At 40.2% G+C, this 17,817-nt stretch overlaps 1 protein-coding gene across 2 annotated transcripts in view; it reads left to right on the forward strand.

Annotated features, from left to right (window-relative positions):
* The window catches only part of ATP8A2 (ATPase phospholipid transporting 8A2), a 352,855-nt gene extending 336,957 nt beyond the window's left edge, over positions 1 to 15,898 (forward strand). For both annotated transcript variants that reach the window (XM_070943899.1, XM_070943898.1), the window contains 2 exons: positions 11,043 to 11,134; positions 15,801 to 15,898. In XM_070943899.1, the coding sequence (XP_070800000.1) occupies positions 11,043 to 11,134; positions 15,801 to 15,898 (190 nt within the window). The remainder of the gene's footprint in view (positions 1 to 11,042; positions 11,135 to 15,800) is intronic.
* The last annotated feature ends 1,919 nt before the right edge of the window (positions 15,899 to 17,817 follow it).

Here is a 17,817-nt window from a genome sequence, read left to right on the forward strand (position 1 = left end):
AAGAGGCTTCGGAGAGAAATTTCAGCCTTGCAGGGTTGCAAGGATCAGTCTTGGGCAAGGTTCATGTATTTCTGGTAAAGTAATTGCCACATGGTGACTGTTGTTGAAGCAGGTGGACAAATAAATCTATAATTCCATTTTGTTCAATAGTGCTGTGAAATCACAGGACTTTTGCTAAAATAAATAAAAGATTCCAAGATCTAGGTTGTGTGTGGGTTTTTTTTATTCAATTGTGTAATGTCACTGAATTGCTTAGATTTATGTCACTGTTGGAAGAGAGCCACAGTCCTAAAATAGCCAAAACGAGTCTGGTGTCACCTTTTCAAGTTAACAGGCTTTATTAAAAGCCGTAAGCTTTTGTGAAGTAGAGTTTGTGTCATAAGATGTGTGGGGTAGATTTAAGTACTTGCCTAGATCTGCCTTCCCCAACCTGATGATCTCTAGTTATAAGTTGGAGTAGAGTTCCTATTTCTATATATAATCTATTTAACACATCAGAGGCATCCCTCCCCTCCTCCACCAGTTGAAGAAAGCTGGCCTAGGCCAGGGGTCTCCAACCTTGACAGCTTTAAGACTTGTGGACTTCAACTCTCAGAGTTCATCAGCCAGCAAAGCTTCAGCAAATGGGAAAGTGTCACAAGTTCAGAAAGGTTTTGTAATTCATACTTGTGTTCGTCAAACAATATGGCTCTGTGTGATGTGTGGAGCTGGCTGAGGAATTCTGGGAGTTGAAGTCCACAAGTCTTAAAGTTGTCAAGGTTGGAGACCTCTAGCCTAGGCAATCGTTTCTAAATTAAAAGAATAGACTGTACACTTTTCAACCAGTGCATTTATCCCATAAACATTAGGACATTACCTGGTTGATTTTTGCAATCCCATTGATTATATGGTAGTTGCAGTTAGGATTTATAAGAATTTATTTTGTTCTAAACATAGCCCATTATACTTCAAAAACAGAAGTCAGGCTCTAAGACGGCAGCTTTGTGTATTTGGTTCCAGCCTCTAATCCTTCTTCTGATGTGATGCAGATGACCCCTATTTTTTTTTAAAAAAAGCTGAAATCCTTCTGATTATCAGCCGTTAAAGAAAGGGAGTGAAGACTAATTTGAGTTCTTTTTGCTCCCTCTACGCCAGCTATTTAAAAACAGACCTGCATTTTCGGTTCCAGCTGTTCCAGGTGCTCTTTGGGGATCATCGTCTTAGTTTATCAAACACTCTGATCATCATCACCTGGATGGTTGTGTGTGTGCATCTGGAAATGTGTTCAGCATTGTGTATAAACATCTCTGTGGCTGCGATTGGCTTTCCTCTGTCTTGTTAACTTACTGTTTTGGCATTCTATAAACTGCACTGCCACGTTCTGCTCCATTCCGAGAGTGTGCTTTCTTGGCCATTTGTTTTATTATGTTCCCTTTCCAATCTCTTTCGTCTGTATTCCTTTTTTTTTTAATTGGCTCCCCTCATTCTCAGTAGGCTTGTAAGCAGACAATGTAAGGAATCCCTGCCAGCCCTTTGGCCCATTCCTCTCTCCCCCCACCCCAAGGACTCCCCCTCCCCTCTCTTCCTCCACTCTGCATTTGTTTTTTCTCCTCCTTAATTGCACCCAGGTTTCCTGGGTGGTCCATCTGCAAACTAGATAATGGTGGAGTATCTCAGCCTGCCTGAAGTTGATGTGTCATGCTTTTGATGAGGTCTCTTGAGTACCTTCTAAGAACCATTCTGTCTCTTTCCCCCCCCCCCCTTGTTTGTGTCCTGGCTCTTTCACACCTGCTTGTCTTTCAGAAAACAGGCATATGGAAAATCAGTGCAGTGGGAATTTTCTAATAGTGCAATCTAAGGATAGATTGGGATACATTTTTTTTTAAAATGAGGTTATTTCCAGTCTTTCCACTCACCTCTATTTGAGGCCCCTGCTGGGTAATTATGCTGTTTTGATTTAGCATGAAATCATCCAAGAAGGTATATCTAATTATGGCCAAAAACGTAGGAAAACTGTAAAATGTCAAAAGTGTAACATTATGTTGTTTATATGTGCATACTAATTTTCTTGTAATTTTAGAAATAAGGGCTGTAATTTAGATAGAAATACAGTAATGTAATATTTTACCAGTGGTGGGATTCAGCCAGTTTGCACCACTTCGGGAGAACCGGTTGTTAACTTTCTGAGCAGTTTGGCAAACTGGTTGTTGGAAGAAATCAGTAGGGCAGAGAACTGGTTGTTAAATTACTTGAATCCCACCACTGTATTTTACCATGATGGGAAAGACTAAGATTTGGCAAGTTGTTGGTCACCTGTTCTGTTTGGCCTCCAGGGATTACCTGTTGGTGGGCTGCTTCAAAGTCCTTGTCTCCATTGTGGGTGTGGGTGTTTTTAATCTTTAATCTGGTTTTAGATTCTACAGCCTTCAAATAAAAAATTGTCCATTATCAGCTCTTCAACTGTTCTCTGTAAAGTAAGACAAATTACATGAAATTACAGTTGATTTACTTATCAAAAATTTGAGTTTTGGCATTTGTAGTTGTACAGCTACATCTCCTCCCAATTTCTTCAGTATATAAATGTCATTTCTACCGGGAATAGACATTCTTGCAGAATATTCCACCAAGAGATCTCTTCCCACCCACCCACCCCCGCCCCAAAATCTGGATTATAAACAGATTTATATCTGTCATCTTGATCTATCATCAAGATCTGGTTTTCTAGTTCCATGTTTTTTCTTTTCTTAAAATACCAGAAAATAAGATATCCCATTCAAAGATCTATAGAAATAACTTGCAGTGCCACAATCCCATCTAAATCAATAGGATCCTGACTTTCAGTGTGGAAAATTCTGTTGCACAGGAGACGTCAGTACCAAAGAGGAGTCCTACCAATGCCTGCTACTAGATATTTCTGGAAGTACTGAGAAGTGCTTGATTGGTTTGGTTGATTTTCTGAGGTAGACTTAAATTGGCTGTTCTGATGTCACCAAATGACATTATGTTTTAAAGATGGATGTGTGGTGATAAGATTCAAGATCATAATATCTCACTGTGGTACAATATAGAATTTTAAATACAAGATCAGTAGTTATTGTGTAAAACTATAAAGATGTTTTATTTAAGCAACTCTCTAGCCACTCTCTCTTTAGAAATGACCTGCTCAATAAAAAACATCTTAGAAAAAATTGCTTATAATTTCCCATTATCATGAATTAACTCAAACCACAATTGAAGGTTTCTCGTAATGAGAGAGCGAGAGCACCCTTCCCCTAAACATGAGATTAGCTTCAGCATTGTTAGTCCTCCATAAACAAGTTGAGATGGAGCTTTTCTAAAGTTTTTTTTTAATTACTTGAGAAGATGACAGTGTTTTTATTGCTCTGATTAAGTTGTTGGTTTTAATGTATTATATTTATTATATCCTGCATGTTTTATTTCTATGTTTATAATTATGCTTTCTTTACACTGCCAAGAGTTGTGTGATTGTGGTGGTCCAGAAAACTAATAACTAAATAAATAATGCAGGAATGTAGATTTAAAAATAAAGATTGTAAAGTTATGCAGAGTCAAGGCAGCTGTGTAAGCATGCATTTTTTTAAAAAAAAAAATAGCCTTAAAAAAACACCTATGGATTTTCTTGCTTAGCAATTCCTCTTGCCCATTTCAACTTGAGATCAAAAGACAAAGTGAGGGAAAAACAAGTTCTATGATTTTAAAATCACTCCCATTGATAGAAATTACAATATACATCACTGAGTAGGATGTGGAAACCTTGGTCATCAAAGCAACCATTGTGAGAATAGTATATGATAAAAGAGAAATAATGAGGGCAAAACAGCCTCGAGAGTTGGCTGGGAGCTTCTTTTTCCTATGCAAATGAACCAGGCAGTACATTACTAGGATAATATGGGGCTGCCCTTGAAGAGCATCTGGAAGCTCCAGTTGGTGCAAAATGCAGTGGCCCGCATGGTTTTGTGCAGACCACGGTGTGCACATGTATCACCTCTCCTGCGGGAGCTGCATTGGTTGCCGATTTGTTTCTGGGTGCAATTCAAGGTACTGGTTGTCATCTTTAAAGCCCTTCATGGCTTGGGACCAGGTTATCTGAGGGACCGTCTCTTGCCGGTCACATCTACCTGACCCATCAGAGCGGGGAGGCAGGGAATGTTGCGGGTCCCATCCCTGAGGGAGATACACCTGGTGGGACCCAGAAGAAGGGCCTTCTCCATGGTGGCTCCCTCTCTCTGGAACATAATTCCGCCAGAGATTAGAATGGCTCCCACTCTAACACTCTTCTGGAAGGCGCTGAAGATCTGGTTCTGCTAGCGGGCCTGGGGAACTCAGAGCGTGATGGAGCCTATTAAGTGGCTCGTGTGATCTGCTGTCGCTGGGGCGGGGATGGGAGGTGGGAGGTGATTTTGTTATATTGTACTATATTAATTTATTTGATTGTTTTTGTTAATTTTTATTGTTTTAAATATGGTTTTTATTCTATAAGCCGCCTTGAGTCGCCATGGGTGAATAGGCGGCAATATAAATTCAATCTATCAATCAATCAATCAATAACACTCATAATATTGGCGCTGAAAATATTTCAAACGCTTCCTGTTCACTACATACTTTAAAGCAAAGTTACTGTAGACTATAGCAAGTTTGCTATAGACTAAAGGCAGAGTCCTCTTTTGTCATCTAATCTTGGTTTTCTCTCCAACTTTTGTCCTGACCAGATAGCCACTTCTGCAGCTGCTAAACTGCCCTACCTTATGAGAGCCTTCTCGGAACATCTGCAAAAAAATTGGTTCCTCTGGCTCTACAGATCTTAGTTAAGTCAGGAGCCTGTTTATGAGCGATGATAGGCTGTGTCCATGTGATACAGTTGCCCAGAGTTCATTAAGCGTAGGTCTTTTCAAAGTAGCTGCCAATAATCTCTGGGTCTGAACAGTCATATTAAGCAGTGGTGGGTTGCCCCCGATTCAGACCGGTTCGCAAGAACCAGTAGTAAAACCGGCAGGAGGCCCCACCCACCGCCCCGGATGTCATCATCGGCGATCTGCACATGCGCAGAAGCTTGGCGCACGCGCGATCCCATTGCAAAATGGTAGTAAAGGTAAGTAGAACCCACCCCTGATATTAAGGGCTGAAATATAACATCAGCAACTGCCTCAGTGGCAGTAATGGAGGGGAGAGGGTATGAAAACAAAGGAGAAATGGCTGTGTCTCATTTTTCATTAACATTTGGCAAAAGGAGCTAATGACTATTGGAAGTGGAGAAGCTTAACCTGTTTCCCTCCCCTTCACAGGTGATTTTGTGTCTCAATAATCTGAATTATGTTTGAATGGAGAGGCTGTGTACATATGCAACCTTTGTACCCTTTTCTGGACCACTTTGGGTTCTCAAGGCTAAAATAATTCCCTGTGATCTGTTGTAGATGTTTTAATGAAGCTAAGTAGATCTGAATTTGATAAAGGCTGTGTAGAAAAACATGGGACTGTTCCAGGGGTGGGTTCCACTTACCTTTACTAGCAGTTCGCAGGAGGATTGTGTGCGCGCTCTTCTGCGCATGCACAGAAGCTTCTGCACATGCTCAGATCACCAATGATGACATCATGCCAGGTGAGCGGAGCCTCCCGCCGGTTTTACTACCAGTTCTATAGAACCGGAAAGAACCGGGAGCAACCCACCACTGGACTGTTCCATGTACTTAAACTCCACGATGAAGGAAAAGTGGAATGTTCCAAACTGCAACTGATAAGAAAAGAATGTGTGGGGGGGGGCGGGTGTGTGGAAATGGCACTACAGTTGCCCTAAGTTTCAGTTACTTTCTCTGGCTTGAAAAAAACATTTAACTTCACAACCAAAAGGTGCAGCTACTCTAGCTGCCACTTTGATTTTAATCAGGCGTAACAAACCAGATATTTCCTCATTCATGATTCAAAGCCTGAGATCCTTTTAGTCTCTAGACTGAACCTGACTGACAAGAAACAAAGTTGTGTCTGGGTTTTTTTTTCTTTTTCTTTTTGCATTTCTCATTACATCTAATTTGATGCAAAGAGGGGTATGACCAGCCTTGGAAGCTGTACTGCTGATCTCTTTATTTTGACAGGATATGGGAATATCAGTGCCTATCTAGTTCCTAGAAGAGAAGTCCCTGCCCCTCCTCCCACATAGGTATCCCTGCTGACATACTTGGTGCTCTGGGTAGCTTCCTAGTGATACAAACATCCTCAGTACAATCGACTTAGTTCAAGGAGGAAAGGAAACCCAGACTCTAGCCATTAAATTAAAATTTACACCCATATAAGAACACTTTGGTCACAACTGAGCTATATGCTCAGAAGCAGGTTGATTTACAGCAGTTATTTCTCAATCTTGGCAAGTTTAAGCTGTGTGAGAAACATTGGCCTAGATTTACATTGGTTCTTACAGTTGAATAAATGGAATAAACAGGGCCCAGTATAAAACAAGAGACTTACAAATAGCTCCATCTCATTACTATTAAGCCAGGGTCCTAGATCTAATCCAGAGTTAAATTTTCTTTTGTTTACTTTATAGATCTGGCAACTTCACAAAAGAAAGCTTGACACGTAATTCATCCTTGTATTTAAATGAAAACACTCCTTAAACAGCAGGTACTAATAACAGTTTGAGGTAATTAAACAAACCACAAAACCCACGAATTTTCCCTAGAGGCAACTATTTTTAAATCGTATTTTTTTTCATATACGATTGTGAGAATAATGAAGCGCCATCTCTATATTCGTTTCCTAAATTTTTATTGGAACTTTACTTCCCGTCGCAATAAACTGTTGTGTATGAAAAAAAATAAAATCCTATCTCCCTGTGCCAGCTAAGGTTGCAATCCTGTATGTGTATATAACTCACATTGAAAATAGAAACACCCTTTTTAGTAAACATCGATAGGATTTATCAATTACTTGGCATTCAAAAAGAAGTTATTACATGCACGTATATGTAACTGTGTACATAAATATTTGTGTCCATAATGAGCATATGTGTGCAGACGGCCAATTGGTTTTGTCCCATCACTTTTGATTTCTAATGATCAAATAGAATATTCTCTATGGATAGATAGAGGTAATAAAGATATAAAACAATTGTTAAAAAGAACCAGAGGGACAATGCAAGGCTCATACTTTAAATATGCCATGCATTTTGAAATCATATACTCATTTCAATGAACAATCTGTGAATTTAGTAGAGAATATCAATTATTTCATGGCAGAGCAGTCTTTAAAAAGAAATGTTTTACAAAGGAAACTTATCCTGCCTATCCCAATGTTTTCCTTTTCTTTTTGGCTTAATGGTGAATATCTCTATCTTTTTCTGAGTTAAGGTCCCCAGGCTGCTCCTGGCCCATTTCTTTCCTCCAGCTTCTGAAATTCAAAACATATTTACTTGAAAGCAACTCCTGCTAAAAAGAATAAGAAAGAAGCAATTAGCCACATAAGAAATCAGCAGTGATCCTGCTCATTTGGATAAGGTTTGCCTAGGAGAAGTCTTCTGTACTTTATAAGTGACCCCAGTTTTTAAAAGTTATCTACAAATACCCAGCTAGCATTGCTCTGCAAAGCTGTGGCTCTTTGTTTTTGTTGTGGAAAAGTGATGGAGAAGAATCAGCAGGAATGTTTTTAAGACCTGAATGAATGGATGCCTGCAGTTTGTATAATGTTATGTGTGTCTGCCTGCTTATTTGTCTGTCCGTCTGTCTGTCCGTCCATTCATCCTTCTGCATCTATCCACCTTAAGACTTTTTGCCCCATTTTTATCATCAGCCAATTAGTGAACCCTGGAGGATATTCTGGGTCAAGCTACAGCAAGTGCCTTGAATCCTCATTAACACTAATTAGCACTTGGTAGGTTAATTGGTGGTGAATCTCATCTTTTTTTAATTACTCCAACAAATAGACAGTGGGACCCTGTGGTCAGGATTGAATTATTCTGTTTGTTTTGATGTTCTTCCTCTGAATGTGTCAAGACAGATGTTGCTTGCCCAAGCTTAGGGATCCTTGGCTTTGGGGGAAGGAAAGGAATGGGTCTATAAGACAAAACAAAAAAATCTTTTTACAGCTGTTAATTGGGAACTTGGGTGATGCTCTGGAATTATTATTCCCACACCACTCTCTTTCCTTGATGAGATTGGAAGGATTCATCATCTGGGCATAGAAAAGCATTATTAAAAGTGAAATTTCCCAATGTTTTGTCCTCTTTGGGACTCCATTATATTTCATAAGCTATAGAAACAAAGATAACTAGTTCCTTGAGCCAGATTTATTTCCTAGTGGATATCAGAACATGTCCATGTAGTTTTCTGGCTAGCAATACAGAAGTGGTGTGCTATGGCATTCTTCCAATATTTTTTTTTTATTTATTTATTTTTTTAAAAAAAAAATCCGATAAGGGCTAAATGCTGCCCAGTATCCACACAGAAAATTGCAATTTTCAGAAATATTTCGTAGACAAGGAAGATGTTTTCCAGATTGTTTTAAAGCTCTTTGACCCTTCTGGTGGTTTTTTTTTTTTTTTAAATTCCTGTAATTCTGCTCTCTTGTTTATGTAAAAACAAGTTTGGGGTTGAGGTTTGCCATGTGGAGAAAATAGCAACATGTACTAGAAGTTATCTTGAGGACTTTTGATGGATCAAGTGACTCTTTTGTGTCATTTTATTGAGACTTGATTGGATATTGTGTGTCCGTTCAGTAAGGCTTTATTAATCATTGTCCACAAGCTGTCCATTTTCCATGATGCCCAAGAGGAAGACACTTGTATGGCTGCACAGGAATATACTGTTTCATAATTTGGTAACTGATTTAGTGGCAAGAAGGGGACTTTAAATGCTGTTTTATACTGCACTCCTGCAAAACATATTTATTCTTGCATGCTTTATGCAGGGTTCTGGGCTTATGTTTTATCTTATTTGTGAAAAAACTGCAGATACAGTTCAGGGGTGGGTTCTACTTACCTTTACTACCGGTTCTCAACAGGAGCGCACGCACTTCTGCACATGCGCAGATCGTCAATTATGATGTCTGGGCGGAGTCTCCCGCCACTTGTACTACCGGTTCTAAAGAACCAGACAGAACCAGGAACAACCCACCACTGATACAGTTTACATAGTATACTTTGGGCTTATTAATGAATTTGTTGGTTTTTCTAATGGAAAAAAAATACTATGGATTTAGTCAGGCCATTTTCCTGACATGAATTGTTTAAAGTACTTCTCTATTGTGTTTATTGTTAGCTTAATGGAGAGAGAAAATTATATATTTGAACCAGGAAGGAAACAGAAGAACAGAGTTATCCTGTATTTGACTAAAGTTGGATTAATCCAGCATCCTGTTTCCCATAGATTTATGAAATGGATACAAATACTAGTTTTGCCACTCTCAATGAATGTGTCAATGTCCTTTTAAAACCATCCAGAATGGTACCTACCATTACATCTTCTATAACTTTCACAAAACAATTACATTGAGGCAGTGGTGGGCTGCTGCCAGTTGTAACAACCAGTTCGCCCAGCACAAATAGGCGAGTGTGGCCTTCTGCGCATGCGTGTGTCTTCAAAAACATGGCAATATAGGATGGAATAGTGGGGAGCAGGTCCACCCACAGGTCACAACCAGTTTGCCTGAACCGATCTGAACCGGCAACAGCCCACCTCTGCATTGAGGGTCATTAAGTTTTTTCTGTCTACATTGACTCTCTCACTCTCAAACTTCACTGAGTGATCACAGGTTTTAATACAGTGAGATACTGAAGAAACTTTTCCCCACGTGGGCCATAGTATGTATTAAAGAAAACCTTCTCATGGGAACCCTAAGGGGGTTGAGGCCTATTTTTTCCCTTATGGGCATATTTTCAGACAGACCTCTGGAGTATATCTTCCTTGTTTCATTTTCCAAAGTGTCTCTGAATTCAGCAGAATCCTTTGCAAGTTTTCTTTCTAGTTTAGAATTGCTGCTTTTGTTAAGAAGCATAAAATGTAGCTTTTCTTTGATCAGTGTGGTTTCAACTTGCATGTACATGTTTTGCCCAAAATAAGACATCCCCTGATATTTATTTATTATTTATTTATTAATTCAATTTGTATGCCACCCCTCTCCAAAGGGTGGCTCACAATGCATTTAAAATCATTATAAAAAACATTTAAGAATTTAAAAAATTAAAAACATTAAAACTCATTCACACCATTCATGGCCGGATCTCGCCGGATCGCAAGAGCAAGATCAAGGGCCCCAGGCCTGCTGGAAAAGCCAGGTCTTCACCATTTTTTGGAAGGCCAATAGGGTGGGGATGGTCCGGACCTCAGGAGGTAACTGGTTCCAGAGAGCTGGGGCAGCCACAGAGAAGGCCCTCCCCCACGGGCCCACCAGCCGGCATTGTTTAGCTGACGGGACCCGGAGGAGACCAACTCTGTGGGATCTTACCAGTCGCTGGGAGTTATGCGGTAGAAGGCAGTCTCGATAATAAGCCCAATTGGGCTTTTGAGCACATGGCAATAACGTCAAGCGCTTATTTCAGGGATCAAAAAAATATAAGACAGGGTCTTATTTTTGGGAAAACATGGAATGCTATTCCTATCCAATGAGTTAGCATTTGTGTTTGATCTGACTGAATGGGCCCGTAAATGAAATGAAAAACAAAAAAAAATCACTTCTTGAAATCAACGTCATCATCGTCATCACTATATCCAAGATGAGTAGATCTGAACAGGACCAAATACAAGTATAACAGATATATTAACATGTTTTATATTACTTTGTGTTGCTCTTTCCTTTTGTGGTAGCCTTGACACAATAGCAGATGGCCAAAAGCATGCAATGCGCTCTTCTGGAACCTTATTGTTAATTTGAAATACTAAATCTGCATGCCCACATACTGAGAGGACATTAGAATTCATTCAGTTCTTGTTTATTCTAAAAACAGATTAGAAAAATGGAGACAACAAGTCCTGCTCTGTTGCAATGTATTCCATTTTTTTAAGGGAGTGCTTCATAATCTACCTTTGGAGATTGACTTGACTTGACCTTTTGTCTTGCAGCATGAATGAACGTGACCATTTGTTAAAAAGGCTAGGAAGAAAGACCCCTCCATGCCTCTTCCGTGCTCATTCTGTCCAGCAAGGAGTGTCACGTAAGTATTATACCATGTGTAGAGGGTCTCAGTTCTTAAAATATCACAGAGGTAAAAGTCTGCCTTGAGCTTACATGTAAAACCTCTGTAGAAATAAATGAAAGTACACACAAGCAATAAATGGCACTTTGTGTACAAAACAATGTTTTGTGTAACTTTGCAAAACAAAGATTAGATTCCAAGGGGAACTTGACCAAAAAATAACATAACAATTGGAACTGGAATTAGTGTCTGTGTTTTCCAAAATTTTAAGTAGACTTCAGGGTTTGCAAAATCTTTTTATTTGCCATGGCCCACTCTCTCAGGAATCTCTTTATTAGGAGAAACATATCCAAATGAAACTATTTCTTTAAACTATTATTGTATTTGTAAGCTATTCAGAAGAATAACACATCTGAAATGGTTTTAAATGAAGCTTTTGTATGGCAGAATTACACAGTTTTTTACAATTTTCAGATATGGATTGTAATTTTTTTTCAAACTGGCAATCTCATTGCATTAATGATTCAGGTACTGCTTCAGTAAAATAAACTTCACATAATTTCCTTAGCACTAATTAATATACATCTTGATTTTTTTCCCCATATATAACTGCCCCCATTATGTTACTTAGATTGGCTGGGGATCCATGGCTGTTTGAAAAACTCAGAAAACAACAGCACAGTTATTTCTCCTTGAGATTTAAGTTCCTATTTGTCCTTAGGGAAGAGTTAAGTGTTAAATGCAGGGTGTGCACAGAGGCTCGGGGAGGGCGAAAAATGGGCCTACCGGAAGTTTGGGAAGGCCAGAAATGGGCCCGTTTCCAGCCTCCAGAGGGCCTCTGGAGCCTGGGGAGGCCATTTTTGCCCTCCCGGAGGCTCGAACAAAGCATCCGGAGTCCAGGGAGGGCAAAAACATACCCACCCGCCATGGTGCAGGAGGCCAACTAGGCCACGCCCACCATGGCCACACCCACCCAGCAACTGTGCAGAACCCCTTGCTAAAATTTTTGAAGTCCATCCCTGATTAGAAGAAGAAGAAAAAATGGTCTCTACACATGTTACACAACTTGCCCTATAAGGCTTTTTGTATTCTTGTATTTCTGCCCATCCCACATATGGGATTCCAATTCAGAAGTTATTTACAGATGCTGTTTATACACATGTAAATAAATCGCTGATGGGTTGTACTCTCATCTTTTAGTTCTGCACTGGGTCCAGAGTAGATTCACTTGGATATGAACATTTCCTCTTTATCATGACAGTTCATGCTAGGGTGAAGCTGGAGAGACTGCCAGAACAAGAATCCATGTGTTAGGGATGGGGCGAAAGACTATCCCAGCACATGGAAAAGTAGCAGAGAAAGACCTTGTACTGATAGATATTCTCTACGAGGTTGCCAAAGTCGTCCCATGACATTTACCAGGTTGCTGAGCCAAAAAAAAGGAGAAAGAAGAGGGCATCCATTCAATTCTGTTAGCTCATCCCTCATAAGTACTAATCATGAAGAATTGTTAAAGGAGCCAGTCCAGGTTCAGAATAATTGCAATCATAAGTCTGTTTTTCTCATGACCATAAACTTTCATTGTAGTTTTAAAGCCCTTTTTTTAAAAAAAAAAGTTTGATACTGATCCAGTGTCCTCAGTGACTTCGGTTACCCCTTGTCAAATAATGTTATAGTACAAAGCACCAAGAAAGGGAGGGGGGGAATAAATAGTAGATTCCTTTTAACACACAATAGCTTAAATCAAAAGAAATTTGTATTATATTGGAGATGGGCTATCTAGTTTCTATAGGCAACTTTATGTTCACAGAGAGATCTTTTGCCACCTACTCGGTTCTATGCTCTGCCGGAGAATCTCCTGCCAGGAATCTTATAATTTAAAAAATTAAGCAGGAAGCTAATATTCAGCAGAGGGACGTGATGGCTCAGTGGCTAAGATACTGAGCTTGTCGATTGAAAAGTTGGCAGTTCAGCAGTTTGAATCCCTAGTGCTGCGTAACAGGGTGAGCTCCCGTTCCTTGTCCTAGCTTCTGCCAACCTAACAGTTCGAAAGCACGTAAAAAATGCAAGTAGAAAAATAGGGACCACCTTTGGTGGGAAGGTAACAGCGTTCTGTGCGCCTTTGGCACTTAGTCATGCCGGCCATATGACCACGGAGACATCTTCGGACAGCGCTGGCTCTTCGGCTTTGAAACGGAAATGAGCACAGCCCCCTAGAGTCAGGAACGACTAGCACGTATATGCGAGGGGAAACTTTATCTTTACCTTTAATATTCAGCAGAACACCAGTTTGGAAGCCACCTAGGAAAGTCACAAATAGCAATCATGTGACCCCGAGACATTGTCATAAATACACACTAGTTGCCAACTACCAGAATGTTGATCATGTGACTGTGGGGATGCTGCAATGGTCATAAGTGCAAGGATCCGTTGCTTTTTTTAGCACCATTGTAATTTCAAATGGTCACTAAACAAATGGTTGTAAGCTGAGGACCGGGACTGTGTGTGTATGTGTGTGTTTTCAGCTGAGATTGGTTTCAAAGGATATTTGTTCCCTGTTCAGTTGAAGTACTGTCCATACATCTTTGCAGCAAGATTTTTACTGCCTCCATTGCCAATCCCTGCCTACTTTTATGGTCTCCATTTCCAGTCACTGCAATCAATTGACTTTCCTCTAACTTCTTACCCCACCTTCAGAATTTGTCAGTTTAAGGCAGAAGAGCCTACTTTAATATCACCAAACTATGGATGACAGGTTTGTTTCATGTATGAGATGAGGACAAGATTAATACAATATCATGGGGAGATGGTAGAACAAAAATGTTACCAGGACATGCCTTTGCTCTGTATTATTACAAGTGGGGAAAGGCCTAAAAACTGGTTATGCGGTAAAAGGGGAACAGAAGAAAAAAGGAAAAGAAATTACAACAAAATAAAACAAAATGAACATTTACCAAGGAGGATAAGTGTGAAAAAGAGCATTTGCACATCAACATCATTTTCTATCCCTGATCTCCTCAATGTCCTTTCCAATGTTCATATCTGCCAATATTCATATGCTAAGAACAAGGAGCAAAAATTATGCTCTGCCCCTTGGGGACCTATCTTGGATTAACAAAAGATCCTTTCATCCCTACTTAATGCAAAAGGCATATAAATCCATTGCTTACACAAATGCATATACCACATCTCTCTATTTTGTGTGGAATTGTATAGTCCTTTGGAGAAAAAAAATCTATTAGTTCCTGTGAGAGAAAGCTAAAGGTTTCCAGGCTGGGATGTTTAGGGCACAAACTTCACTGAGTCTGAGTAATTAAAAAAAAACATCTCTACAGTAGTGCAGATTAAGTTAAACTGCGGAAGAAGCAGGAAAAAACATTTGCTCCGCTCTCAGATGATGGAGCAGAATCCTCATACCTAAGGAGTTAATTTTTAAATGGAAAGATGGTAGCAGGCCCAGCTCTCTCCAAAGTAGTGTTTCTTAACCTTGGCAACTTTAAGACCAGAGGTGGGTTTCAGCAGGTTCTGACCAGTTCTGGAGAACCGGTAGCGGAAATTTTGAGTAGTTCGGAGAACTGGTAGTAAAAATTCTGACTGGCCCCACCCCCATCTATTCTGTGCCTCCCTAGTCCCATCTGATTGGGAGGAAATGGGGATTTTGCAGTAACCTTCCCTTGGAGTGGGGATGGAGATTTTACGGTATCTTTCCCCGCCATGCCCACCCAGCCACGCCCACCAAGCCATGCCACAGCCACCAAGCCACAGCCATAGAACCGGTAGTAAAAAATTTTGAAACCCACCACTGTTTAAGCCGTGTGGACTTCAACTCCCAGAATTCCCCAGCCAGCGAGAGCTCCACACATCTTAAAAGTTGCCAAGGTTGAAAAACACTTCTCCAAACCTTTCTCACACCGTACTTAAAAACTACTGTATGCCTTGGTATGTGACTCATGTTCACTCTGAAAATGATGGATGTGGGACCCATTTTTGTTTTTAATGCTCCCAGAGCAGCAGTTATGTTTGTGGTACCATCGTTCCTCACTCTGGATTTGGTTCAGTTCTCCCAATATTTCTCCCTTGGGTTACAGGGATGGGGTAAGAACGTAAGATGTTGAGTTTGGGAGAAGACGAGTTTAATCTGTGTTCCTGATTTTTGTTCTTATTTATTTAGTTTGTGAAACATGTACGAGAAAACAGGTATAAGTATAAATATGGACTTGAACACAGGAAATGAGAATAAATTAATGAGGACAGTAAGACAGGGACGGTAGGCAGGCTGGTGCACTTATGCACGCCCCCTTACAGACCTCTTAGGAATGGGGTGAGGTCCACGGTAGACAGTTTAAGGTTAAAGTTTTGGGGGTTAGTTAAAGGATGAAACCACAGAGTCAGGTAGTGCATTCCAGGCACTGACCACTCTGTTGCTGAAGTCATATTTTCTTCAATCAAGTTTGGAGATCTAGGGCTGGGATAATGGTCCCTTCTGTTCTGCGTTATCCACATTACCCTGAAAGAATATCAGAAAAAAAGACTGTGGTTGTGTGGACTGAACTGGGTTTAACTGCTTCTGATCTTCTCTCATATTGCATCCATTGCACACTCCTCATCATTCTTGAAAGAAACAAACTGTAACCTTTCTCTGATTCCAAATCTCTTTGTCGGCTCTTTCCTCTTCTCCCTCCAGATGGTTACGCTTTTTCTCAAGAGGAGCACGGGGTCGTTTCTCAGTCTCAAGTTGTTCGATCCTACGACACTACAAAGCAGAGAGCCGGAGTCGAATAACATGGACTTCTTCCCCGTGATTGGTGGCTGGAGGAAAGAGATGTGGATCAATGTGTCCACTGTGAATACACCCTTGAGTAAGGCTGGCGGCAGCAACGTAAACACCGGAAAACATTTTACTGTGGCCTTAGCCAACAAGTTTGTTCTCTATGCTGCTTCCAGACCTTGAGCACACTTTGGGGTGGGGTAGGGGGGTGGGAGAGCAGTCCTTGCCGGAAGCCAGCTGTTCTTTCGGTTTACATGGCTTATGAAACATTTGGCTCTGCTGCCCAAGGTGTGATGCTGAAAACATTTTGTTTCTATTGCCATTTTTCAAACGGCAGGGCAAAAGGTATTTGGGGTTTTGCAGAGAAAATCAAAAAGGCGATAAGGCCCGTTGCTGATCTACCTTTGCTGAATTCAGACTTCCCACTTTCTTAGCTGCATGTATGAAGCCTTTATAATGCTCACTGTTTATTTGACGGGAATGTTTACAGAGAGGCGAAGAAGTACAGAGAAGCAAATATAACCCAGGGGGAAAAAAGGGAGAGGAAAGAAATAAGGCTCCTAGAACAATCATCAACAGCTTGTCTTGGAATGGATCAGCACTAGACAAAATACTTTACAGAATTCTTAGCTTGTTTACGCAAAACACACACAGACATCCACAATCATTTACTCTGCTGCAATACTATCTATCACCCAAGTCATTTGAATGGCAGGCCTGCATCTCAAACTTACAGCTGAAGTGCAGCTTTTTATTAAGTCCTGAGACAGATCTGATCTGGTATGAAACGGAGAAAAAATATCTTATTGTTCTGATGAAAAGACAAAGAAAGTATCTAGTTTTAAAGTCAGTTAATCAATTTAACATTTTGTCCCCACTGTGGCTCATGACTTAAAATACTCCAGCGCACAAGGGCAAAAGACAAGCTGGTGCCTTAACATCTTCTGCTTGTGAAACTCATTAGAACTTTTGAGAGATGGTATAAGACTACATATTGGAAAGATCAGGAAAGAACTACAGGTCCCTATTAAGGTGACCCCCAAGTTTTTGCTATGATGTAACCAGATCTCCTTTCAAATAAACACACAATGAAAAAGTAACTTCCTCCCTTGAGAAAATATATCAGTGAAATAAATGAAGACTTAACCTGTAGTAACTTAAGCATCTCTGTTTCTATTCATCATTTGGAGAAATGGCATAAGGATTTTTAAATGTTTTCTATGGTTGTGGGAAGTATTGCAACAAGTAGAGGGAAATTTCAGTTAGTGATGGTTGTTTATTTTTCTTAAAATCAGCCTCAAGGTCATGGCATGGCCACTTCAGGGAACAATGTCCTGTGAGGATTGGTTTTACAAATACATCCAGATTGTATTGCAAAATATTGGGCTATTGTTTGGGTTGTCTGCTTCTTCTGGCAGGGCTTTCTGTGCTGCAAAGATAACTCTGTTAAAGAGAAGGTAGCACTTTTAGTAAAGGACCTTCTGTTTGCTAATAATTCTACCTGTCATGTATTGTTAACACCACAAAAAAAATCCTACCAGAAAAATAAGTTGACATGCCTAGTTAGCATGCCAGTAAACAATTGTGTTCACAGGTCCACAAAAAGGATATCCTCCTAACTTTTCTTTTCCATGCTATTTTAATTTCTGGATTTTTTTTTCAATGAAATCCTGAGAAATGCAAAGAACCCTTGCTTGAATGGTTGATACTTTCTCTGGAAGGTCCCAAAGGTGCTTTTTTCAGGATGCAACTGGACTTTCTTGTTTTTTCTTTGAAGATGTTTCACTTCTCATCCAAGAAGCTTCTTCTTTGGGACAACCATGACCTGGACGACTGAGAATCTCTACAGACCTCTCTGGAATACCTTGGAATCCTGCATGATTTCAGAGAAAGCAAGATATTAATAAAGCCCTTAGATTCACCTGGTGCTGCT

The sequence above is a fragment of the Pituophis catenifer genome, unplaced genomic scaffold, assembly GCF_029215685.1.
Source record: "Pituophis catenifer annectens isolate HBS135680 unplaced genomic scaffold, rPitCat1.0.hap2 SCAF_4, whole genome shotgun sequence".
Taxonomy (NCBI): Eukaryota; Metazoa; Chordata; class Lepidosauria; order Squamata; family Colubridae; genus Pituophis; species Pituophis catenifer.